This window comes from Micropterus dolomieu, linkage group LG03, assembly GCF_021292245.1.
Source record: "Micropterus dolomieu isolate WLL.071019.BEF.003 ecotype Adirondacks linkage group LG03, ASM2129224v1, whole genome shotgun sequence".
Classification (NCBI taxonomy): Eukaryota; Metazoa; Chordata; class Actinopteri; order Centrarchiformes; family Centrarchidae; genus Micropterus; species Micropterus dolomieu.
The window spans coordinates 5372915-5399014 of NC_060152.1; the positions used below are offsets into that span (position 1 = coordinate 5372915).

The 26100-nt window shown below is 41.2% G+C and overlaps 1 protein-coding gene across 2 annotated transcripts in view; it reads left to right on the top strand.

Annotated features, from left to right (window-relative positions):
- The window catches only part of agmo (alkylglycerol monooxygenase), a 51849-nt gene that overhangs the window by 12583 nt on the left and 13166 nt on the right, over nucleotides 1-26100 (top strand). The window contains exons 4-12 of one of the 2 annotated variants that reach the window (XM_046046138.1): nucleotides 5332-5435; nucleotides 10571-10666; nucleotides 13265-13331; nucleotides 13623-13688; nucleotides 14544-14623; nucleotides 15011-15145; nucleotides 21461-21577; nucleotides 24349-24431; nucleotides 25515-25620. In XM_046046138.1, coding sequence (XP_045902094.1) covers nucleotides 5332-5435; nucleotides 10571-10666; nucleotides 13265-13331; nucleotides 13623-13688; nucleotides 14544-14623; nucleotides 15011-15145; nucleotides 21461-21577; nucleotides 24349-24431; nucleotides 25515-25620 — 854 coding nt within the window. The remainder of the gene's footprint in view (nucleotides 1-5331; nucleotides 5436-10570; nucleotides 10667-13264; nucleotides 13332-13622; nucleotides 13689-14543; nucleotides 14624-15010; nucleotides 15146-21460; nucleotides 21578-24348; nucleotides 24432-25514; nucleotides 25621-26100) is intronic. The other variant, XM_046046139.1, reaches the window with a different exon arrangement.

Genomic DNA, 26100 nt, shown 5'->3' on the forward strand with positions numbered 1-26100 from the left:
TCCTGTCTTAAGGAGAGTCGGAGGTGTCTTCAGCTGGTTACATGTGTGCTCTTATGGGAAGTGAACTGGTATTTGTAAATATAATAATCTAATAATATGAATAATAACACTGGGTCAAGTGTTGAGACTTCCCTCAGCTCCCTCAGGTCCCTATATACTATATCCTCTATATCTGTTTTGCTGGTGTGTCCGCACCCCACCCACTCTTTTGGCCTTGCAGACAGCAGCAGTTGTTAAGACAAACAGATGTGCTCAGCACTCCTCCGCTCTCCTCCACTGTCCTCCGTCCCAGAGGAGACGCAGCCAATGTGGATGTTATTGTTTAAGCCTCCTGGCTGTGTGGCAGGGCGGAGGAGAGGGTGTGTGGGTGTGTGTGTGTGTGTGTGGTGGGGGGGGTGTTACCTGCCCCCAGACGTCTGGGGCTCCATAAATCTTCACCATGAAGGCGAGTTCCTGGCCCTGTGCGGGTTTGCCTGGCCGACAAAAGAATCCGGGACCCCGCTAGGTTTGCTGGTTCTGTCGGTATAGTTTTGTCAGGATGTGGGGGTCTCGCTCAAGGCAGCAGAAGAGACAAAGTGAAAGGCCTCATGGGAGGCAGAGATAACATCAACAGTGATCTATCGTTCACTGTGCTCGCACTCTGTGTGCGATGAAGGAAAGAGAAGGAATGTCTACTGAGAGAGAGAAACTGGTCTGATTGAACCTAGAGATCACAAAGAAATATGTCCACAAGGCATGTATGTACAGCATTTAACCAAAGTGTGGAAAAGAAGAGTGTTATGATCATTGAAAAGGTCGCTGAGCTCAGCAGAGGCCACAGTCTGCTGCCCTTATGTTCCCCCCTCGCTGCATGGCTTTTTTAATACGAAAAGCAAAGTAATTGTCCTTTAACATGCGTTTATGGCACAGTAATTGCATACATAAAAAGAAATACGTATTATAATGGATTTTGTATTTTGCTTTATTTGTTTGATATGTTTTTATTTAGGCATTTTAAATATGCCATAAACCCTAGGTTCTTCTTTGTGTGATCAGTTTTGGAGAGCAAAGAATAAAACACTTTATTGTCTGTGAGTGGTTTGGATTCCAGTAAGTTTGAACAGAATTAGGAATATAATCTATTAAAATACAATCTTGATCAAAGAAAATATGATGGAAAAGCCATTTTTACCTCACCCTTCACTTTCTATACATAGTTTTTACACCCTGTTTGTGAGAGCTGTAAGTGGGCCTGACCAGGGTTAGTATGTTTAGTTTAGTGTGTGTGACTGAGCTGTGTGGACAGCTTGAAGTATGGCAGCGGCAGAGGGGAGTTAGCCGACTGTCCCACCGAGTCCAGCGCTTGCTGTTTGGGTTGGCACCTCATCCAAGAGCCCTCCAATCCAAACACCGGAGGGCTGTTCACAGGTCATTACCCGTGAGATTGACAGGGCAGCCCACCACTCAGAGGGCTGCACATGAAGGACACGTTTGTTAGTGCCAGGAGTTTGTCGCTGAGGGTGATGATCAGGCAGCTGATTGATGTAACTGTAAAAGCATTTCATAAGGTCTAGTGGTTAAAGAGAGCTGATTTTGAGCTCCTTCTACACTGATTATTTTTCTTTCTGACTAGTCATACTTTCTTTTTACAGCAGCATTATCAAGGTACTTTTTGATAATTATTGGCTTTTACTACAGGCCTGTACTAAGGCTAAATTTATGGAGCTCAATAGTACTTTGGTCCTTACGTTTATATGACTCTGGTTATGTAAGCATAGCTCCTGACAGGGTTGAGGTGGACGTAAACAGACTCTGTTAAAGTCTAATTCAGTCTCATAACATGACTGATTATGACTTATAGGTCTTGATTATGTGTCGTGATATAATTTAACACTATAACCTAAAATCGTAGAATTACATCACCCTGCTGCCAGACATCTTCTCGCAGCATGGTGAATCTTAGTGGTGAATACAGTACAATAAAGCTTATTTTAGTTGCACAGGGTTTGGTATTGTAGGTGACATGACAATATACAATGCGCTATATCAGAACACCTCAGAGTGTATTATCATGCTTATACTATGGCCACTTTCCACAGGAAATTCTTATCCTTTTATTTTTTGTTTATTTGGAGAGAGAGAGGGGGGGTCCACGTTACTGTGGGTGCTCTTTGTCTGGAAAGAGATGATGCTGTTAAAAGTATTTCAATGCTGCGAGCAATGCTGACCCATTGGTTCAGATAGGTGTCCATCGATGACTGTTTTTTCATAGCCTACATAGGTAGCTAGCCAGCTAACTACCTAGCGAGCTAGCTACCTATGTAGGCTATGAAAATAGTGACAGAAATTCTAAAAAGCATGGATGAAATAGATTAGGCTGTACATGTTGTAGTAAGTCATATTTTTCTGATCATTGGGTAAAATGTTAACTGGTCCTAGCCAGCTCCAGACATGTCATACGTCACACACATACGTATAACCCATGGAAGGGCTGTTTTACCAGTGAGAGTTATGTTAACTGTTAGCAGCAACTGTAAGTATGGTTGCAATGGATACCTACAATTAGCTATTTCTTGCACATTGATATAGAAAGGTGGGTAAACTGTTGACTGGAACTATGTTTGAGGTGTCCTGTTACATGAGTTTAATGAACACGTGGCAGGCAGTATTTTCTGTGGCCATGTTATAAGCAACGATTCCTGCTGCTAAAGAAAAGATACAACACGTTGTTTATATAAATTGTTTGCCAATGCCTTCCGAAACTGTTACAAAGTTTACAAAAATGATTTACATGACTATAAAGGCACAAATAACAGACTTCCGGTAGGAAAATGAATGTGAACAGCAATTGCTTGTGAAAGTTGCACGCTTTGTTGACCCATCTGTCCCGACCTAGCTTTTGTGGTGACACCTTTGTTTTTGCCAGACAACAGTCATAATTCACACAGCCGCTAGTGGTCCTTGTTATGTAAACATAAACCGTGTATTCGGGATCTGAATAAACTACGAATGCTGTCATTTTTTTAGTAAGGTCAGTCATAAGTGTCATAACTGTGCATCACCTGATTAGCGTGCACTCATTCTTCTTATTCCTGAGAAAGCGTGAGTTTAAGGCTTGCTGAATGCCAGATGGAAGTGCCGTCCTCAGCGTTTCTCTGCTCGTGCTGGGAATGCGGGCTCTGTGGCATTGGTTCTCACCATTTACAGGGCTTCCCTCCTGAATAGGCCCTGCCAAACTATGCAGTGTCCCGCCGAGTCCAGAGATGAGGACATGGGCTTGCAGTGAAGCCTAGCGGTTCCTACTTCCTATCAATGACAACGAGCATCAATCTTAGCCGCCCTTAGTCCTGGACCCTGCCAAGCACGATTTCAGTGAGGAGAAAAAAAGCAAAAGACTCAGGCTGCTGGAATTAAACAAAGGCTGGATTATCCTCTCAATATGTCTCTACGCAAGACAGTTCTTCTCTGAATCCCTTATGGTTCAGAGCGGAAGAAACGTCATAATTTTTGTGCTTCAGTGCTGTTGTTGCAGTCAGTCTTTTTTTTTTTTTTCTACACTCTCTACTCAGACTCGAGCCTTGTCGGTAGACCGTCTGTCATTTGTGTTGAGAGGGCAAATAAAGTTTAAAATAAAGTCCAACCCTGTTGCTTCCATTTCAACTCTATCCAAAATACGCCATTTAACACTGACTGTGACACTTCCACAAACATTCCCTATGACATTTATTCTCTCACACCTGCTGAAATCCTCCAATAACCTTGTAAAATAAGTGAGGTGTGGAGTATTGCTCGGGAGCAGTAGTTTTCTGTCGGAGCTGCTCAGGCTTTCCTGAAATGCATAAGGCATTCCACCTCAGCTTCACTGATTGGAAAAGAGTCTGGACAGATTGTGGTGCTCCTCTGCTCACACTAAACACACACCTTCAGTTCTCAGCAGTGTGTTTGTTCAGGTGCAGCGGACGCTTGACCCGTTGGGGTTTATGGCCGCGTGCCTCGATAGAATTCAAAAGTTTATTAAGCAGCGATAGAGGAGAATTTTGAGATGTGGCTTTTGAATGATTTTCTCAAAATAGAAAGGATTATTCCCACACTGGGCAAAGCTGTTATAGTGTGTGAATGTCCATGCCTGGTTTAATGTGCTAGAATGCTGTTACCATGTGAAAACTTAAATTTTGGTGATTTTCACAGTCCCGGATATTTTAAAGGAAAAGTCTGACATTTTGAGAAGTTAAATGACACTTGGACAGAGTCAGGCTAGCTGTCTTTATGGTTTTATGCCTGCTGGCTGTAGCTTCATATCTACCCTACTGACTGGTGTCGATCTTCTCATCTTAATTCACCAACAGAAAGCGAATAAGCAAATGTTTGAACTCTTCCTTTAAAGGAAAGGAATGAATGCTCTTTGGATAAACTAAAAAATGCTTCGTCATCAAGCTAAAAATAAGGTTGTGTTTATGTGCAGGGACACACACATTCATGCATGTCATGTGCGATTTTAGTTTCTCAATGTACCAAATTTGACCACATTTATTCATCCTTAATATATTTTTTTAACTTACTTAAGTTTAATTGTTTGACAATTGATCCCTTTATCGCAAATCCCATCACACATCAAGGCTGCCACGTAAAACTTAAACCTCATTTAATAACTTGGGCTGCTTTTATTATACATTTTTATTAACAAATACATTACTATACATAGTCTATATGGGGCTTTGTGGTTCTGCAATATTTGAAGGTTACTGTTCTCCCTTGTACGACTGCAGAAGCCAAAGTGGACGGGAGGTGCCAAAAAGCACAGACCAGACGGGGTGGTCCGGAAAACGGCCCGGAGATGCAGTGAAACTTAACAAGCATGTTCCCTTTGGATGTTAAAATGAAGTGTAACACAGATATTAATGTAGCAAGTATCACAACACAGCAGAGGAATGTAAACTGGAGCACTGGGACACCAGGCTGGACCCTAACCAGCTGCAGCAGAACACCCCCACCATCATAATAGCTTGAAATCCCCCCCAGCCCCCCAAATGGCTAGCTACACTCAAGCTTCAGCTTTTCATCATGGCTGGCCAGGAGTGGGACCAAAATGACTTCTGGGGATGAAAGTGTCTAGTTTCTCATCTGGGGAAGGAGCAGGGTTGCTTTTTGAGATAAATCACTTGTGGTGATGGAAAGGCAGCTGAATGTGCGCAAGGGTTCAAGGCCCGTACTTGAATCTCAGTAAAGTTACATGGCTGCTGTTAGCTCAGTAACATGTTAATGAGCAGGTGAATGAAATGATAACCTAATGAGATTTGGACTCTTTGACTCCTGTTATGTTGGATTTATGTGCTTGTTTATGTGTGTCTCCAGAGCTGTCCATCCTTTGGGCTGCTCACCAGGTTCACCACAGTTCAGAGTACTACAACCTTACCACTGCCCTCAGACAGTCCCTCACCCAGCAGTTCACATCATGGGTAAGATATTCTTTATTCTCGTAAAGGATATGTCTGTTTATTTCAACATATGAATATCCCGTAGTATTGTCTGTGTAGCTAAACACTGATACATCATATTCCTCTATTCTTTGATTGCTGTCCAAAAGCTATTAAAAGCTCATCAATGATATCCTTTATTCCCATGAACACACACACTTTAGTTTACGTTGTGGCAGTCCCACATACACCGTCCTGCTGCCAGAAATACTCTAAACTGCACCAAACTGCAGCTAAAAATAGTTCCCAATAAGTACACAGTTTACTCCTGCTTCAGTAATGTTTGTTATTTAAACTACAGTTCCCACTTGTTTTAGTTGTTTTAATTATTTGCCTTTCTAAGAAAGGAAACGCTTCTCTACCTGTTTTCAAGTTCCTACATCTTTAGTAGGAACCAGTGGGTTTTGGGCTGAGTACCGCAGACAGGGTAAGAAAGTAAGGAAGTATTGAGAGATGGACTAATACATTGTTCTGGTCATCTCTTGGGATTTGTTGACAATAACAAAATAATAATACTGTCAGCCTTTTCCTTAAATGCACTACCAGTGATGTTTTGATGAGTAAGTCCCCATATTGTTCATATCAGGTGTTTTAATAATTTTTAATTTTGAGAATTCACACAGTAAGGTGCAGACCAATGTAGAGTCTGATGAAATCCATAAAATATACATGTATATATTTTTAAACTGTTTTTATTTTTCCCCAAATCCAGTGGTTTCCGTTTCAAATTTTTCTGAATTCTGTGTTTTACAATTTAAACATATTTCTATCATCAGAAAGAGTAGGTAATCATGTGGTGGATGAATACAATTTCAAAAACTCATTAAGAAAATATTACAAATGTAATCAATATCAATAAATTGGAAGTATCAAACCAACTGGGCATATACAAATGTTCAAATGTAGGTGTAATTATTAGACAATTGAATAATTGTAACACTGTCCGTGTTTACCGCATCATGGAAATGTGTGGGGTTCCTTACCGGCATGCACATAGCAGGAGAAGTGATCTAACGGTGTAGGAGATGTTCACAATGCTACTAAGGTTGTATATTACAGGGAAGTTTTTAGGGACTGGAAAGGTCCCATCAGTTGCACATAAAATCAGTGTTTACTTATATTAAGCAATATGTGTAATAAAACGTTTGTGCGAGAACTCTATGAGGTATTTGTCAAATACTGTGCATCCTGAAAGTATTCACAGCGCTTCACTTTTTCCAAATTTTGTTATGTTACAGCCTTATTTCCAAAATGGATGAAAATCATTATTTTCCTCAAAATACCCCATAATGACAACATGAAAAGTTTGTTTGAAAGTATTAACAGCATTTCCCATGATACTCAAAATTGAGCTAAGGGGCGTCCTGTTCCCCCTGATCATCCTTAAGATGTTTCTACAACTTGATTGGAGTCCACCTGTGGTAAATGCAGTTGATTGGACATGATTTGGAAAGGCACATACCTGACTATATAAGGTCCCACAGTTAACAGTGCATCTCAGAGCCATGAAGTCCAAGGAATTGTCTGTAGACCTCCGAAACAGGATTGTACTGAGGCACAGATCTGGGGAAGGGTACAGAAAAAATTCTGCAGCATTGAAGGTCCCAATTAGCACAGTGGCCTCCATCATCCGTAAATGGAGGAAGTTTGGAACCACCAGATCTCTTCCAAGAGCTGGCTGCCCAGCCAATCAGTGATCATGGAGTGTCGATTCCGTGCTGGGCGTTTTTTTGCAGTCACTGAGATTTGAAAAATGTTCAACTTTTGGTGAAGCACCGTGCTTGTCACTGTCACTTTTTACCCAGCCGTCCAATCACAGTGCGGGAGGGGCGGGACAAACACCACACGAGCCCGCAAAATGTCATGAACCCACATACTCCCAGAGCAAGTTTTACCTTCAAGTTTTACATTCAGTAAAATTAGGTAGCCTACTTGCAACACATCACTTCCACGGATATTATGTATCATAGCAACCAAAGCATTTCAGATGGGAAAAAAATGCTGCGCCACCAAAGCGCACCCTAGTGCTCCTTGCTAAGCTTTATCAGAAGAGCAGCTGGCGTTTTCAGCTGGCAAAAAACGCTTTGGTGACACAAGTCAGAGAGGTGACCAAGGACCTGATGGTCACTCTGACAGAGCTCCAGTGTGAGGAGAGAGGAGAACCTTCCAGAAGAACAACCATCTCTGCAGCACTCCACCAATCAGACCTGTATGGTAAGAGTGGACAGACGGAATACACTCCTCCGTAAAAGGCACATGACAGCCTGCCTGGAGTTTGCCAAAAGGCACCTGAAGGACTCTCAGACCATGAGAAACAAAATTCTCTGGTCTGATGAAACTAGCTGGCCTGAATGGCAAGCATCATGTCTGTAGGAAAACAGGCACCGCTCATTACCTGGCCAATAGCATCCCTGCAGTGAAGCATGGTGGTGGCAGCATCACGCTGTGGGGATGTTTTTCAGTGGCAGGAACTGGGAAACTAGTCAGGATTGAGGGAAAGATGAAAGCAGCAAAGTACAGACACAGTCTTGATGAAAACCTGCTCCAGAGCGCTCTAGACCTCACACTGGGACGAAGGTTTGTCTTCCGACAGGACAGTGACCCTAAGCACACAGCCAAGATGACAAAGGAGTGGCTACAGGACAACTCTGTCAAAGTCCTTGAGCGGCCCAGCCAGAGCCCAGACTTGAACCTGATGCAACATCTCTGGAGAGATCTGAAAATGGCTGTGCACCAACCATTTGTATTAGACCATAGCATTCTTAGGTGAGCAAGTAATGGAACAAATAATCTTGAAGTAAATAACATTTAATATTTGGTGGCATAACCCTTGCTTGCAATAACTGCGTCAAGCCTGCGACCCATCGACATCACCAAACTGCCGCATTCTTCATTTGTGATGCTATTCCAGGCTCTTACCGCAGCTTCTGTCAGTTCTAGTTTGTTTCGGGGTGTTTCTCCCATTAGTCTCCTCTTAAGGAGGTGAAATGCATGCTCTGCTGGGTTAAGGTCAGTTGATTGACTTGGCCAGTCTAAAATCTTCCACTTTGTTCCCCTGATGAAGTCCTTTGTTTTGTTGGCAGTGTGCTTTGGCTCATTGTCCTGCTGCATGATAAACTTCCTCCCCATTAGTTTCAATGCATTTCTCTGTAAATTGGCAGACAAAATGTTTCTGTCCACTTCTGAATTCATTCTACTGCTCCCATCATCAGTCCCATCATCAATAAATATTAATGAGCCTGTTCCAGAAGCAGCCGTGCACGCCCAAGCCATGACATCACCTCCACCATGCTTCACAGATGAGCTTGTATGCTTCGGATCATAAGCGGTTCCTTTTTTTTCTCCACACTTTGGCCTTTCCATCACTTTGGTAGGGATTAATCTTGGTCTCATCAGTCCATAAGATTGTGTTACAGAACTTTTGCGGCTCTTCTCTGTACTTCCTTGCGAATTTCAATCTCCCCTTCCAAATCTTGCTGCTGATGAGTGGTTTGCATCTTGTGGTGTGGCCTCTATATTTCTGCTCTCTGAGTCTTCTTCCAACAGTGGATTGTGATACTTTCACCCCTGCATTGTGGAGGTCGTTGGTGATGTCACTAACTGATGTTTTGGGAGTTTTCTTTACAGCTCTCACCATATTTCTGTCATCAACTGTTGTTGTTTTCCTTGGCCGACCTGTTGGACGTCTGTTGCTCAGTACACCAGTAGTTGCTTTCTTTTTCAGGACATTCCAAATTGTTGTGCTTGCTATGCCCAATGTTTGTCCAATGGCTCTGGTCGATTTTCATTCTTTTCTCAGCTCGACAATGGCTTGCTCCCCCCCCTCCTCAGAGCTGGCCAGCCCCACCACCTCCCCTCCTCTCTCCATCACAGAAGGGGAAGTCAACTGACTGTTCAGGAGGCAGAAACCCCGCAAAGCAGCGGGGCCGGACTGTGTCCCCCCATCCACCCTGAAGCACTGTGCTGATCAGCTGTCTCCGGTGTTCACAGACATTTTCAACACCCCAATGGAGACATGCCATGTGCCAGCCTGCTTCAAAGCCTCCACCATCATCCCTGTCCCCAAAAAACCAAGGACCACAGGACTAAGCGACTTCAGACCCGTCGCCCTGACCTCTGTGGTTATGAAGTCCTTTGAGCGCCTTGTGTTGTCCTACCTAAAATCCACTGCAGACCCTCTCCTGGACCCCCTGCAGTTCACCTACAGAGCCAACAGTTCTGTAGGTGATGCAGTAAACATGGCCCTTCACTAAATCCTCCTGCACCTGGACCCCAGGAACCTACGCCAGGATCCTGTTTGTGGATTTCAGCTCTGCTTTCAATACCTGAACGTGCCCGACTCCACCTGCAGGTGGATCACTGACTTCCTGATGGACAGGAAGCAGCACGTGAATCTGGGAAAACATGTCTCTGATTCCAGGACCATCAGCACCGGTTCCCCTCAAGGCTGCGTTCTTTCCTCCCTTCTCTTCTCCCTGTACACCAACAGCTGCACCTCTAGTCACCAGTCTGTCAAGCTCCTGAAGTTTGCGGATGACACCACCCTGATTGGACTCATCTCTGGTGGAGATGTCATTGAGTCAATAATAATCAGTAATACAACTGTCTCTGCACATGTAAACCTAAAATGCAACACCTGGGCAACAAGAAACATCTGTCAGTCACATGTTTTGCTCACTTGAAAAATGAGTGGGTTCAAACAAAGGGTGATATGTCCTGAGTTGTTTAATACCAGGAAATAAAAGCTGAAATTCTGAACTCTTGTCTCATACTCATCTTTTGATCTTAAACCCAAATGTCTTCGGTGAACAACAAAAACAAAGGAAATTGCCTTACCGTTCCAATACTTTTGGAGGGGACTGTAGATGTGTCAAGTTTGTAGCATCATTCTCATAAAGACTGCCAAAGGTGCTTCAACAAAATGTTGAGCAACTGTAAATACTTATGTACATGTGCTTTTTTGATTTCGAACAAACTTCTTTCACGTTGTCATTATGGGGTATTGTTTGTAGAATTTTGATGAATTTGGTAAAAAATAATGAATGTGGAAAAAGTGAGGCGCTGTGAATACTTTCCGGATGCACTGTATGTACTCTATTAATTTCTGTCATCCTCAGATTTTCTACCTGCCCATGGCTCTTGTTGCACCCCCCACAATCTTTGCAGTTCACCTACAGTTAAACCTTCTCTACCAGTTCTGGATCCACACAGAGGTAAATATTTAAACACAGCTTAGGTATTCTGTAATACGTTAGGCTGTTGTTGTAGTGCTGTAGAAAACACTGAAACACTGTGTTGAGTTTATGTCTCAGTGCAGTTGCTTAGATGTGTTGATGTTGATGAGTGTCAAGTGTGGGCTATAAAAAGAGACAATGATAAGTCCAATGATGTTTAACTTCACAGTACACTGTAACGTTTGACTGGTGTAGTTAAAATGTCCTGTTGTGAAACACTGACTTTTTACCTGCATATGGAGTGTCAGGAAAAGTTCAAGATAATGATTAACATGATTTTTGGTTTATAGCCCTGCGCATACTATAGAAAAAATGTATTCGTTGATTTGCAGAAAATAATTTAATTAATTTAATCATCAATATATTGTTTTGTTTTGTTTGTTTAGCAAAATAGTAACAGTTACAGCTACTTAAGTGTAATTGCAGCTGTTTAAGCCACCAGGCTGTTTTATGCAGATGAAGAACACGAATACTATTTACAGTATATTACAATGATTAAATATATAAATATATTGTATAATCAGTCAACATGTAGCACATATAGCTGAGTATGAATTTACTCTTCCATTCACTGTTGCTGTGCACAGTTATGAAGGTAATCTGACTGGAAAAAGGCCTGTAAAGTTATCTTTCCCCCTGTGCCAATACTAATCCGTCTGCTAAGTCGAGCCTTTTTAGACTTGGTGTTGCAGTGGAACCTGTATTCAATAAAAAATAATGAGATTTTATGAAATATTCCAAACAGAAGCATGACCACTCTCTCTGCCTTTAAAGTGACTGGGAGTATCACTTTTACAATCCCCACAATCTTTAGAGGGAATGAATGGATTTGGAGTGCCTTCCATCTTTTAGTGCACTATTAGTGAAAACAGTCGTAATAGTCACAATATTCTGAAGGGATGTAATTTATGCCTCCTTTATAGGCTTTTTTTGATGTCTTGTAATTTATTGGCACGCTATTCACTGCACCACTCCATCTCAGAGCCGGAGTGAAGTGGTGGAGACCCTTTTCATTCAAGATGAAACTCTCACGCTCGGCTGCCAGACGCAGCCATTACATGGAAATAATGAATCACTGAGAAATTCTGTCCAGTCGTGCACATTTCTCCAGACTGAGAGGTCTGTCGTATTGATGCGAAACATCAAAATATCTGAGCGTTGCAGCCAAAAGAGAAACATGAACTGTGTGAAATATGCTGTGTGACCTCTGTAATATTTAATGACTCACTGGTGCATCTGTTTGATATCTAAGAAGAGAAAATGATTCATGTCTTATTCAACAAATGTAGTGAGGATGCATTTAACTGCATGGTTGTTTATGTCAGACTAGATGTGCATGTTTTCTGTATGTGCGTGTTAATGGATTTAACTTTTGTCAGCGAACAATTGAACTAACTTGAAAACAAACAAGAATTTCAATATTTAGGAATGTGCAGTATCAAAGTGATACTGACAGCTCAATTTTTAACCAAAGTAATATAATAAAAAAACATAAACCAAGTGTCCCATAATGCATCTTTCCAAAAGTTATCAATGAGCTTTTGGTTTTAGGTCCAGTCACACAGTTGGTCTAACCTTTGTCCAGGACAAGATATGAATGACTTAGTTGATCAACAGGAAAGTAATCATTAACTATTTTCAGACTGTTGATTAATCATTTAAGTCATTTTTTAAGCAAAAATACCCTAAATGTCATGGTTCCTACTGGTGTTGTAGTACTCGAGACCGGTCTTCAGACCACTTTTTGAAGGTCTTGGTCTCGTCTCTTACTCGACCGCATTTGTACTCGGTCTTGTCTCGGTCTTGGGATTTTATTTCAAGACCAGTCAAGACCATAACTTTGGGAATAAATTGCTTTTGCATTGTCTGATTTATTTGTTAACATCCTAACTTTGACTGGATGGAAAACGTATTGCTTTGAATGCAACCAATAACCCTAATTAAAAATGTGTTACCATTAACGACGCGATGGTAAGCATGGATAAGTTGAATAAAGATGCTTACGTTGATTTCAGCTCCTTAGTGTTTGTATGTGGGTGTTTTAATGGGAATGTGTATCTTTCAGATCAATTTGAGAAGTACCTATGATCTCGTTGCACATTTTATTGTGTGTCATGTAATGTGGGGAACTGGTCTTGGTCTTGACTCGGTCTCGCCCTCCCTCGGTCTTGGTCGCGACTTGGTCTCAGCCCCTAAATGTCTTGGTCTTGTCTCGGTCTCGATAAACTCTGGTCTTGGTCTTGACTTGATCTTGGTTTGGGCGGTCTTGACTGCAACACTAGTTCCTACCTTCCTGACATTTCACTGGGGTGTATTTGGTATATGCTTGCTATAATAGTCATTGTAGCATTATATGACTTTGTCTAGCCTACAGTGCTGTGTGTCTGTGGTTAGCCCACTCAGACAAGTTTTGCTGGGTTTAAATATTTATGGCCCACAGAATAATCATTAGATACGAAATAAGTGCTTACTTCCATAGATTATGGCTGATGGAGATGATGTGCACACATCTTCATCCTATACAGAAAAGACTAAATATTTAATGTCAATTTACTGTATTTTATTATTTTATTTCAGCTGATCAGAGACCTTGGACCTCTGGAGTGGATCTTTAACACCCCAAAACATCACAGAGTTCATCATGGTGAGATTTTTTAATAAAGAAGAGTGACAGTCTTCTTACATTAAACGTTTTTATAAACTTGCCATTCCCGAGATGGTACATCAACATGCCCAGGAAAAGTAATCTCAAACAAATGCTGAAATGCTGATAATTGGTCATGTCTAATTATGGTTATGGTTTAATTTTATGCGGTCAGGTTATTTTTGTGCAGGTCAGGACCCCAGGCCAGGGTCAGAAATATGGGTTTTTCTCTCTTTTTCATGAGAGTTTAAAAAATTTCTGTGGTCATTTCACAAAATATTATCTCAACAGGTAGGAACCTTTACTGCATTGACAAGAATTATGGAGGAATTCTGATCATATGGGACAGATTATTTGGTAAGTAATCAGGTTTGCTTCTATTCCTGATGTGTCTTTTTAATACCTCCACTTAGTTGGTGCTATATAAAGTGTTCAGTGTGTAACATGTATGACTCTTAAACCTATTTTAGCAGTCTGTGATGTCAAACAGCTCCTAAATTTTACTGTCACACGTCTCTTTATACGATAATCTTCTGTGTACCTTCAAAGTATTTAAAGATGTTATTAGTTGTGTTTTTGGTGTTTGTATCGGTATTGGTGTCTGTGATTGCTGCCCTGTCATTATTTTATATTGAATGGAAACCAAAAGTTGTGGTATGACGGATTACAACAACAAAATGAAGGGAAAGAGTAAATTTAGGTCTGCCTGTTGCCTTCAACTCAGCAATTTTGCACCAAACATCAGTGAGAAGTAACTGATTAAATTTTGAGGTTTACATTACCACATTACCCAGAAATCCCTTAAGCCATTTTTTTCTCTTTGTGGCTGCGCACTGTTTTAAAAAGGTTGATCCCAGAAACTGTGATCCCAACTTTCTCAAAACTGTTCTGTAGCAGATTTTCCATTTTTACTCTGTGGATTTTTCTCTTGGGAGTATTTATCTCAACAAAAGTTGGGCAAATGTATGTGTCCTTATTAGCAAAATAGTCAGATATTTCCCTCAACAATTGGTGGAAACAGAGCTAAAAATGAATAACTTTCGCAAGGTGGTAACAAACACGACTCTAGGGAAATGCTTATGTTACTCCCTGTCTGCTGGACGTGTAAACAATCAAATGTTGTGTCCAAAAAAGAATGCAAGTTTAAGGTATTTATTCATATTATCTAGTTTAGCAAATAAAAACTGGTTAAGCTGTATTTGTCCTGCTCAGGTACCTTTGCTCCAGAGACAGAGAAAGTGGTGTATGGTCTGGTGTTCCCTATCAATACCTTTGAAATCCTCCATGTTCAGGTTAGTCCTGTCTTCCGTCAATAATTTGGCTGCTATAAGTTGGCCATCAGTCGAGCAGCTCACCTCCATCTATTTGAGTATAAACACCTTCAGCTGATGAGGTGTGAGCTCATGTTTCCTTTGCTGGCTGAGTGGCCATTTTGTAACCATAACATTATTACTTTACTCTAAACAAACTGCCCAGCTGAGGTGAAGGAGGCCAATAAAATGAAATGCCAGGAGGTGGATGTTATGATTATTTTTGCTGCCCTCACTGTTGGCAGAGCACAGCGTGAGCAATGTCCCGCCCAATGAAAGCAGAAACATTTCTTAGTTAACGTTGATCAGTTAAATGTAGCGTTTGGTTGTATATTGATGTTTGACTTACGGGTTTTTTGTCTCTTTCAGTTGCACTACTATTTGTATTTGTGGAGAAGGTCCAACACCTACAACACTATCAGCCACAAATTGTCAACTTTCTTTAAAGGTCCAAGTTGGAAACCCGGAAAACCTCGACTAGGTGACCACGTGGACAATCCCAAGGTTGGTAAAAAAGAAAAAAAGTACATTTCTGCAGGAGGCGTTTTTTCCTCAAAAATGCTCTCAGGCTTCATTACCCATCATTTTGACACTCGGAAAAACAAAGGCCTAAATGACTCAGAGCATTCCTTATTCAAGGATTCGCTTATTCTACAAGTTTTACAAGGAACTGCCACATCAAATAAAAGCTGCAAAGCCTTTGTAGAGGGAACACAATAAGGTCATTTTCACCGTCTTTAAACGCAGTCTGCGGGATTAAAACCGCATGCAGTTGAGGGTAAATGTGCATGTGTGTGTGTACAGAAAGAAATACAGGCTCCACTTGAATGCCCCAGTGGTTAGCTTTGAAATAACGCTGATGGTGTCACGTGTTTAGTTCCCTCATGCTTCACACTTAAAAAAAAACCTCCCCATTGCCTTTACAATTAAATTGGCCCTTTAAACCCAGTGGGGCGATTCTAAACACGGACAGAGCTGGAGCTTAACTGAAATATCTTGAAAGGCTTTGTGTGGACGGCTGCTCATTGATATCTGCCGGTAAGGGAAATAAAGGAAAGAGAGGGGAGTGAGGAGGAGGCAGAGTTGAACGTGTTTCAGCTCTTTGAGAATAAGCAGAGCAGCTTGTTGGAATACCTACAGGTTTGGGGATGGGATGCGGGGGGAACCCACATGTGCTGGTTTGGTTCGCCGGGATCCTGGGAAACCCCCTGAATGAGACAGGCATCTATGATTGGCCAGTTTTTTTGTACTTCATTTCCAAAGAGGATGCAGTTTCAACAGAATGCCCTCAGGGCTAATTACTTATCGTTAAGAAGCACATGCAGACAAAAACAGGTCAAATGACTCAGGGAATTCTTACGAAAGGACTCATATATTCCTTCGTGTTTGGGGAGAAGCTGCTACACCCAATAAATCCTGGACGACTCTGTAGATGGAAACTAACAAACACATTTTCACCTCTTTTGAAATTCAGCCTGTAAGAGCCTGAAGTAAGAGAAGGCCTTTTTGCAATTAAGAAAATAAAAACTTAAGAGGTAGAAAGGATTTGATAAGGGATAAAGGCCATTTGAAAAGTTTAAAATAAGTTTTTTTTGCTTTATGAGCTTTTTGTTTTTTTGTTTTTTTTAAACCTGTCCTGCCCAGCAGCCTGGTATAGAGTATGATGAGCTGGATACCATATTGTGCCAGACAGATTTTACTTTAACAAGAGAGTATTAAAATACTCCTTTGTCTGTTGTATTATTTATTTAATTATGTATTGATTTGTCACTGGCCGGACAGGGGGGCAGACACGGGGATGAGGGGGCACAAACAGACAGCACAGAGAAAGGACAACACCTGTAAGACGAGGGGGATGGAAGGTGGGGACAACAGGGAATAGAAGAGGGAAACACCAATTGCAGAAAGCAACGAAACCTGCAATAGAACAGAGAGGGGGGCTTGGGGAGGAGAAAAACAACAACAAACAAACAAACACAAACAAAAACAAACAATAAAAATAATAATAATAGTAAAAGACAACCAGCCGAACAGCAGCAATAAACAGCTGACATAGTAAGACAACTAAGAGAAAAATTAAAACATGAAACAGTCACACACACTAAATAAGCAACACAGCACAGCCACGAGAGCTGGAATAATAACAATTAATTTAAATAAGTAAGAAAAGCATCAGGAATAATTCTACCAGGGACAACCTAAATTTGTTTGTGTCTGTGTGTGAGACTGTGTGTGTGTCTGTGTGCATGTGGGTGAATGTGTGTGTGTGTGTGTGTGTGTGTGTACATGTGTGTTTGCATAAGCCTGTTAAAGAATGTAGCTGTTAGTGAGAGTGGGACGCCACGACTGTGCCACACCGACCTCAGCAACAGGCAGGCAAGAACCCCAGTAGGCAATAGGGGTGGGAGAAAGAAAAAAAAGAAAAAAGAAAATAAATAAATAAATAAAAATATGACTGCCAGAAGCACCGCGATGCAAACTCGGAAGGCCCCGACCCAACCAACAGACGCCCAAAAAAATAAAATTACATAAAAACGACCATCCAAATGCCAATTGACAACGCAATGCCGACGGAACGCAAGAGGCGTAACCCGTGGAAGAGCAGCGCTCTTTGCTTCACGGCCATTATTTTAATGTTCTTTGAACCAAAAAACAACTCCATCATAATAACATTGAATATAAATAAGTTATATATATAAGTTATAGTTATGCATTTATAAGTGAAAACAAAAGATGAACAGAGACACTTTTTCATGTCACCACGCAAAGCAGATGAATGATTAATATTGATTAATATTGGCTGATGAATGTTCAGTATTACTTGTTTGTCCTTTACCCTCCACCGCATCAGTCCCTCTTTTTTAACCTTGTTTATCAACCACATCACATGTATGTGGCCTTATAAAGACACTTTGGACACTTTGCGATTGCTAGGCTATGTAGCGATATAGCCTACCAATTCGATGGCGAAAGCCAGCTAATCAATGAGGTCATGCATGTGAGACTCCTTGACAACAACTCATTAACATGCGCACTCTACACCAACTCGACAGAGCAGTCTATTACAGGTGGTGTACATGTGGTTATTGACAGTGTTGCATGTGAATTACTTAATGTTGGATCGCTCAAGTCTTAATGTGTCAAAATGACAGACCATCATTTAAAAAAATTCAGTCAATGATGGAGAATATTCAGTTAAGGCGACCCCTGGTAGTAGCATCAATGCAAACTTGACCAAACCTAAACACAAGTACAGAATCCCTATGTATTGTATGATAGAATAATTGTAACAACATCCAGTTTACAACAGGTGTTGTTATAAGCCGGACTTCAGCTCACTTGTTTAAGGATTTAATGGCCATAAAGAATCAATACACACAACACATTATACTTCATATGTATTTACACTGATTAAGGAGTCAGAGTACAAGCTTTTCTGCCATACTGTAAAAATTTTGAGCATGCTACAATAAACACGAACTCAGACCTGAATGAATTATATAGGCAAGCTGTCTGGTGTGAGAATCAGTCCAAAAAGTCACTTGCAAAAAAAAGATAGGGATTGGGGAATTAATTAATTGACAACATTTATTGTAATTGACAATACTGACAACAGGGAAGTAAGATGGCGCCTGTGTTTGGTGAGGCCGCTGCTCCCCTGCATCTCCGGCGATTTTCCTTGTTTTTATTCGTCATTTGTGTTGCCATACCAGCATTAACATCCTACGCCTACGTCTCAGCTGCTTGGACTTACGATCGACAAACGCTGTTAAATATTGTATGGAAAGTCTTCTTCATAACCGGGATAGCTACAAACATTCATTTCCGCCTCCATTCACATGCCTGTCCTCCTCACCTGAGTTACCAGCTCCTGTTTACGAGCCGGGGCTCTGGTCGCCCTAAGAAGCGATCGAGGAAAAGGGGATGCAGAGCCGGCATTCAGGTCCAGCTGTGGCGGCGCTCATCGACGAACACATCTGGGCCACACTGAATGGACCCGATTTTTGCTGCCTATCTCACTCCACAACACGGGTGGTCACCCTCCACTGATGCCACACCACCTGTTCTATTGCTCGAGAATCTTTCCTGTCCTGGCGTTATGCTGACGGGAACACATCATCGTTCATTTTGTCCAGTTAAAAGAACTTTGTCCATCTGGATGCTCTTATCATTGGGAAGCCCGACTGGCACGTCTTGGTGGAGGTCTGGCCGCTTTGTATTGGGACAGATTCCTATGCAGAACAATTTGTTCTGAAAGTTTCCCCTCTTTTGAGTCACAGACAATTAAAATAGGTTCAAAGGATATGTTTTACTGTGTGGTAGTTTACCGTCCCCCTGGCCCCGCAGGTGCCTTCCTCACGGACTTCACCAACTTCTTATCTACTATAATTAAATTAGAGAAGGTTCTAATAGTTGGATGTTTTCATTTACATGTCGACAATGTCATATGTAACACAGCTGCGGATCTTTTATCCATCACTGATGCTTTTAACTTTATTCAACATGTCTCAGGGCCCACACATATTAAGGGCCACACCATGGACCTAGTTTTCTCACTTGGCCTCCAGATAGAAAATGTCTGTGTGGAGGACGTACATGTGAGTGACTATAGTTGTGTATTATTTCCTCTTAACTTCCCTTTGGACCTGTTGCCCGGAGACCCAGGGCCCAAAGACATAAATCATAAATAAGGATGTCACTGAGAAGTTCACTGCTTTGTTTGAACCCGTTATGTAGTTGGGATGCCAGGATGTGGAAGTTTTTCTCTTTTAACAACCAATGCACAGAAATTTTAGATAAAGTGGCACCTGTCAAACCTACCAAGACTGTTCACAAAAAGTATTGCCCCTGGATGAACGAAGCCATACAATGAATGAAGAGAAACTGTCGCAAGGTGGAGCGTCTATGGAAAACATCGAAACTTGTGGTCCATAGTCTACACCTCAAGTACCAAATCGCTTCACTAAATGAGTTGCTGAAGAACACAAGAACCCAGTACTTGGTGATAAATAAGAAAAACCCCAAAATATTGTTTGACACCATTAACGCTACTGACAGCAACGAGTTTCTGAATTTCTTTGTAAATAGGATTGCAGATGTCAGAGCAAATGTCTCCCAAACTCCTTCCAATCCTGCTCTCAGTGACCCACCCCCCTCTTATTCATGGTCCTCTTTTAACCCAGTGTCCCTGCATGACATCAAATGCCTGCTGGAAAAACTGAAACCTTCCTCCTGTTCTATGGATGTCCTCCCTACTGTGCTCTTTATAAAAGCTTTTGATTCAGTTGGCCCTAGTATTGTGAACATGCTTAACATCTCACTACAAACTGGCATGGTCCCTATCTCCTTTAAGCATGCAATCATTGAACCAGTACTTAAAAAGTCTAACCTGGACCCATCAGACCCTTAGAACTATAGGCCCATTTCTAAACTCTCGTTTGTGTCAGAAATTCGTGAAAAAATAGTAGCAGTCCAACTGACTACCTTCCTGGAGAACCATGAATTATTTGACAAATTTCAATCTGGGTTCTGCAAAAACACTCTACCGAAGCCTCTTTACTTAAAATCTCCAGCAATATTAAGATGGCCGCTGATTCTGGAAAATGCACAGTCTTGGTCCTATTAGACCTTTCCTCAGCTTTCGATACTATCAATCACAATATCATGCTAAAAAGACTTCACGAGCTGGCAGGCATGTCTGGAACTGTCTTAAAATGGTTTTCATCTTATCTGTCTGGCAGTGTTCTTGCAAACAGGTTCATGTCGGATAAAGCAGTGTTGTCATATGGGGTACCCCAAGGGTCCATCCTGGGACCTATCTTATTTCTCCTGTACATTCTCCCTCTTGGACAAATTATCAGACAGTTCATATCTTACCACCTTTATGCAGATGATATTCAGCTGTACTGCTCATTTAAGGACACAGATCTCCATAAATTATCCGCTGTAGAAAACTGTTTGAGCAAGATCAAGCACTGGCTGAATGAGAACGCTTTGCAACTGAACACAGATAAGACAGAGACATTAATTATTGCACCTGATAGCATTACCCCTTTGATCAAGCAGTATTTGGGTGACCTGGACTCGGTTGTGAAACCGAGCCTTAGGAACCTAGGTGTTGTCTTTGATTCAGCAATGTACCTAGCGCATTACTCCAACCAACTAATTAAAAACTGCTTCTTCCAACTAAGGAACATATCCAAACTAAGATCGCTGGTGTCAAAGTTAGAATTAGAGATGATCATCCATGCCTTCATATCCAGCTGCTAGACTCTTACAAGCAGAAGAGCGCACATTACTCCAGTCCTATCATCCCTTCACTGGCTGCCAGGTCATTTTAGAATTAATTTTAAAATCTTATTCCTTACTTTTAGAGACCGTTACAAGGTCTAACTCCCTCTTACATCTCTGACCTGTTACAGCAACATACTCCCCCCCCCCCCCCCCCCCCCCCCCCCCCCCCCCCCCCCGGTCATTAGGCCAGAGGCTGTTAGTAGTTCCCCGTACCCACTTTAAGACCAGAGGAGACCGGTCTTTCCAAGCCGCTGCACCCAGGTTGTGGAATGCACTCCCCAGTTCGTTACGCACCTTAAACTGTGTTGTTTCTTTTAAAAAGCAGCTGAAGACTCTGTTTTTCAAACAGGCGTTTAGCTAAACGTCAAGCTTGGTTTTAAAGTTGTCTGTCATATGTCATATGTGTTTCTGGTGGTTAGCTTTTTGTTGTTTTATTGTGAAGCACCTTGTCATTTTATCTGTGAAAAGTGCTATATAAATAAATTTTACTTACTTACTTACTAATGTTTTATTTTCCATGTGCAGGTTACCGGAAAGGAAGTGCCTCACAATCCCAGCTGGTCCCTGCCTTTACAAGTTTATGTGGTCATACATTTCCTGCTGGTGCTGCAAACTTATCATGATTTGTTTGAAAACAAGATGGTATGTATTTATCAAATTCGGAAAAGTAAATGTCAGCAGAGGCCAAGAACAGATTGTTTTTTTTTTTCTTTCAATCAGACTTATCCGCTTTGTAGGACTGAAGCAGACCTTCTGGTCGCACACTGACTACTGTTGTGTTTAGGCTACTGTAATCCCTCATATAAAGTATGTGGACAAGGTGGTCCAAGACTCTTAATTTAAGGCTGCATGTTTGTCAGCATTATTTCACCCAATTATGCAGTTTGTTGTGGCTGATCCATGGTCGAGCAGAGTCCTCTATTTAGCCAGCAGGAAAAGACTAGCTCTGTCTAACATCATGACAGAATGACTGATCGGCATTCCCCTTTAGAACAACCTTTGTCTATTATTTTCCACTCGAAGAGCCAAAAGACCCCCTTCCTCCTCCTTGAGAAAAAAAAAAGAAACAGGTCTCCTCAGCAGTTATCTTTGGAAGCCTATTTTCCCTAGGCATAGTTTTGGTTAGCCAAAAACTGCTGTCACGCCCAGCCCCTTCAAACTCCCAAATAAAATGGTCTGTCTTTTCGTGATCGCTACCTCCGTGGTGCTCCTTCAGTTGTGGGTCCCCCCCCCCAAAAAAATACACACACACAGACACACACACACCTCCCCTCCTGGGTCGAGCGTTCCCCTCCCTCTTGCCGAATGAAACACCAGCTGGTGGTCCAACAGTGAACACAAACGCCTTAATTGTCGAGTCAACCATTTCCCTACCCAAATAGCCTTCAGGATGCAGCAATCAGGATTTGGAGGGAAAATAACAAAGTGAGCACTCTGGCCGAACAATAAATCATGTCACTCTTATATATTTATACCCACATGTTCGCTAAGCGCTTATTTAGTTTGACAATTGATGATACACTGCCCGACAATTTATGGGCTTTGCGTTAATTCGAAGCCATGAAAACATGGTAATTTCAAACAAGTGAAGCCACTCTTCAATTACATCATCAGCCAACGTGTATGTTTTATTATAGGTTTTCTAAACAGTTACTTTTAGAGGCAGACCAAGTCCCATTTCAGAACAACTCTCTGAGTTGTTATGATTACAAAACTTTAACTTGACTACCTGCTTTTTTTAAAAGCAGAACACAGCAACAAAAAAGATTTTGACACCTTATAGGATCTGCAATTATGTGAAATCCCACTTCAGAGGATTCACCTCATGTCCTGTACAGGCACAAAATTACCATATTTATATATAGTATATTCATATATTGTATAAGTAAGGTTATTTTTTCCACGTTCTCATAATCATTTCTACCCATCATCAGCAGAAAATGGCACAGAGATGTGATTAGATAATCTGAAATATTCTTTTTCTGAAAATCAATCCCCATGTATAGTTTAAATAAAGATTTACATTTATGTGTTGTCAAACTATCAGTAGTATAGTATGTGTGTTATCTTTGTAACTTAGTGTAGTAACATTTCACAACTTATGTTCTGGTGTATTTTCTCAGTGGTAACTGTCCAACAAGCCTTCATGAACTTCATCATAACGGCTGCAATAATGAGCTAAATAATGAGTTAATCTGCTTCGTCTCAGGGGACAACAGAATAACACAATCAGTTTGCTGTCACCAGATGTTAACTTTTGTTTCTGTCCTCCGCTTTTATTGCTGTAGTTTGACACTTGATCACATAAAACATTTCCCCTTCCATTTTTTAAAAACGTTAAATGCAAATGTGACTCCACCTGACAACACTGAGGGATTTGTGGAGGATTTTTTCTCAGGCGTAGCGTCTCGGCTGCGTGCCCCTGGGCTTATTAAACACAGATAAGTTCACATGACCTTTGATACCAAAGTAATTCTCCAGTCATTATACCTCTTAATAAAAACAACAATATCTGTAGCCTTTGAACTCTAATGCAATGATCATTCAACTTTAATATGCTTTGACAGTCTGGGGTTCCTTCACCAGAATTCCCTCCGTTTGATTCACGGAAAATATAATCCTATCATCCCTCTATAGTCCCATCTGAGGGCTCAGATAATGTAGTTCTTATGGGGAGCTTATGGATTACGACTCTTGGATAAACATAAATATATACTGTTTTATTACATCCTGTTGATGGTTAGATTTTATGTTTACTATATATGGCCTTCTGGGTCTGTACGGTATGTGAAATTTGGCTGTTTAAAGTCTCTGTATTGAGTGTCGGAGAAATATAAACCTTAGCTGACAGCCCGCTGCATCCTCAGGAGACACCGGGCTTCCAGCTGCTGCCCTCTCAGCCAAGGCCGTAGGTTAGAGAACAAGAATTAGACCATACATCATATTCTGTGTGTTTGTGCAAGTCAGTTTTATGTGTGCGTGTCCCAAATAGTTCAGAAAAGGTCAGTTAGAGTCTGCATGGGATTTCTGCTCCATTGTTGGTTATTTTGGCTCTTTCAGGGGCTATCGGGATTCAAACTGCAGTCTCTTCCACTGTGGTCAAGTTCCCTGTCAAGACCCATCTGGCATGATTAGAGCTTCTATGTAAACTAGGCATGTCAGTGTAAAGTAAGAGGCGGATTGCATTTGCAAGGATATTGTATGTGCCAGTACACTTATTCTGAAGGTCAGACATGTTTTGGTTGGCAATGCCAAGTAAACAGTCGAACAGCCATGTGGTTTATGACTGCTCTCCCAGTAAGGTCTCCTGTGATCGTAACTTAGCCAGCCATGATATTAATTTAAGGTTTAAGTTGTAATGTATTTTTTCCTGACCGCATTTCTCATGGTATGTAAACATGTCTCAATCCTAGATGCTGTCCCAGTTAACCATTCTGGGGATGACTGGCTACATTCTGCTCACTCTCACCTCCCTGGGATTCATTATGGATCAGAGGTACAGTACTGGTATTTATTCATATATTGATTTTACAAGAAGCGTTGGATATTTGATTAAACAGTGAGAAAATGTAGGTAGAGTTCACTAAGAAGATGCAGAGAAGGATCTGGTTATTTATGTCAGTGGTTCTTAAGCTTGGTGTTGAAACTCTACAAGGGGTTACAAGATTAATCTGAACGGTTGGAAGACAAGAAAGGAGAGAGAAAAAACAACATACTTCTACTGCTAGTGCTGAAATGATTGGTCAATTAGTAAATCAACAACATATTTGGTAATCCATTAATTATTTAAGCAAAAATGTCGAGGCAGAGCTAGTACGGCTAGCACGCCAACAACAGTACTCCACCAGGTTTGAAAAGTTAAACTGGCTGAACATTTGCAGATTTAAATCTGAGTAAACACAAAGCAAAAGACGACGGCAAATACTGGTGGCCTGGCAATATTATGGAGTTAAGACATTTATTACTATTTTTCTTACATTTTATTTATTAAACAATTAATGGATTATGAAAATAATGTTAGTTACGGTATACACAAATATGTTTTGACCTTAATCTAAATTGCATTTTATTGTGAAATACAGGATAGTTGCACCTCCTCTTCTAGTTTAGTTCTATCTGGAAGAAAAATCACTCTTTGGTTGAACTGCTCACAACATCAATACATATACTAAAAAGGTCAGAGGTCTGAAGCACCATTCAGACAGTATTAAGATTCCTGCGGGGAGTTGATTAATAAATTATTTGCCCTGCTTCTTAGTAACTTTGGTTACAGAAGATGGTTTTGTAATAATCCACAATTATTTACCAGTTTAATTTTAAAATCCAATTATTTGTACACAGTTGCAAAATGGCTACTAATGAAGGGACTGGTGTCTGTGATGTGATATTGTTAATCTAAACTCACTCAGCTCTGGAAACTGAAGCCTCTCCCATTAAGAACTCTGTAATTCTTGTAACATCATCACAGCAACATTTCTCCTCGAGCTGAAGGCCAGGCGGTCAGTAAGGTGAAGGGATCATGCTGACATGTCATCAAGCCTCAGTGTTGTGTTGTTGGTTGATGTGTCCTCATGTTCAGGCCAACGGCGGCTGTCTTGGAGATGCTACGCTGTGTCGTCATGGTCACAATGCAAAGGTACAGCTACATGAAACCCCTGCTGCCTTCACTAGCAGTGCCCACAGAGGTAAGATGACCTGTAGTGTGTTACAATGCAATTTAAAGTAACAGTGTCATGTCCTATTTTATTCCATTCATTTTTCTTACTTGTCAAAATCTAGGACATTGCCCACTCGACCAGCGACAGTTTGGTTGGCAATCGGAGGTTGTGTTATGCTAGTAGCAGCTAATGTAGCCTTGATTCACTAGCCTCGATCAGAGATGAGATCTAGGAAGAAGCTCTCTTCTTTCTAACCCCACACCCCAAATAGTTTTCGTTTTTTGTGACGATCATACAATAATATAATGCTATAATGCACTTACGTAACCTACTCAAAGATTCCAACTTCTTTTCGTGTCTGCAGTTGTTAAATTATGTTTGACAACTACCCCCTCACATTGATCAGGTAGATTGTTAAGGTCTTGATGAAGGTTGACGTTTTTGAACCACAAAATCTAGTCTATTCTCTATTTTTTCAAATTTCAAAATGTTGAGTGGTGCTTCTGT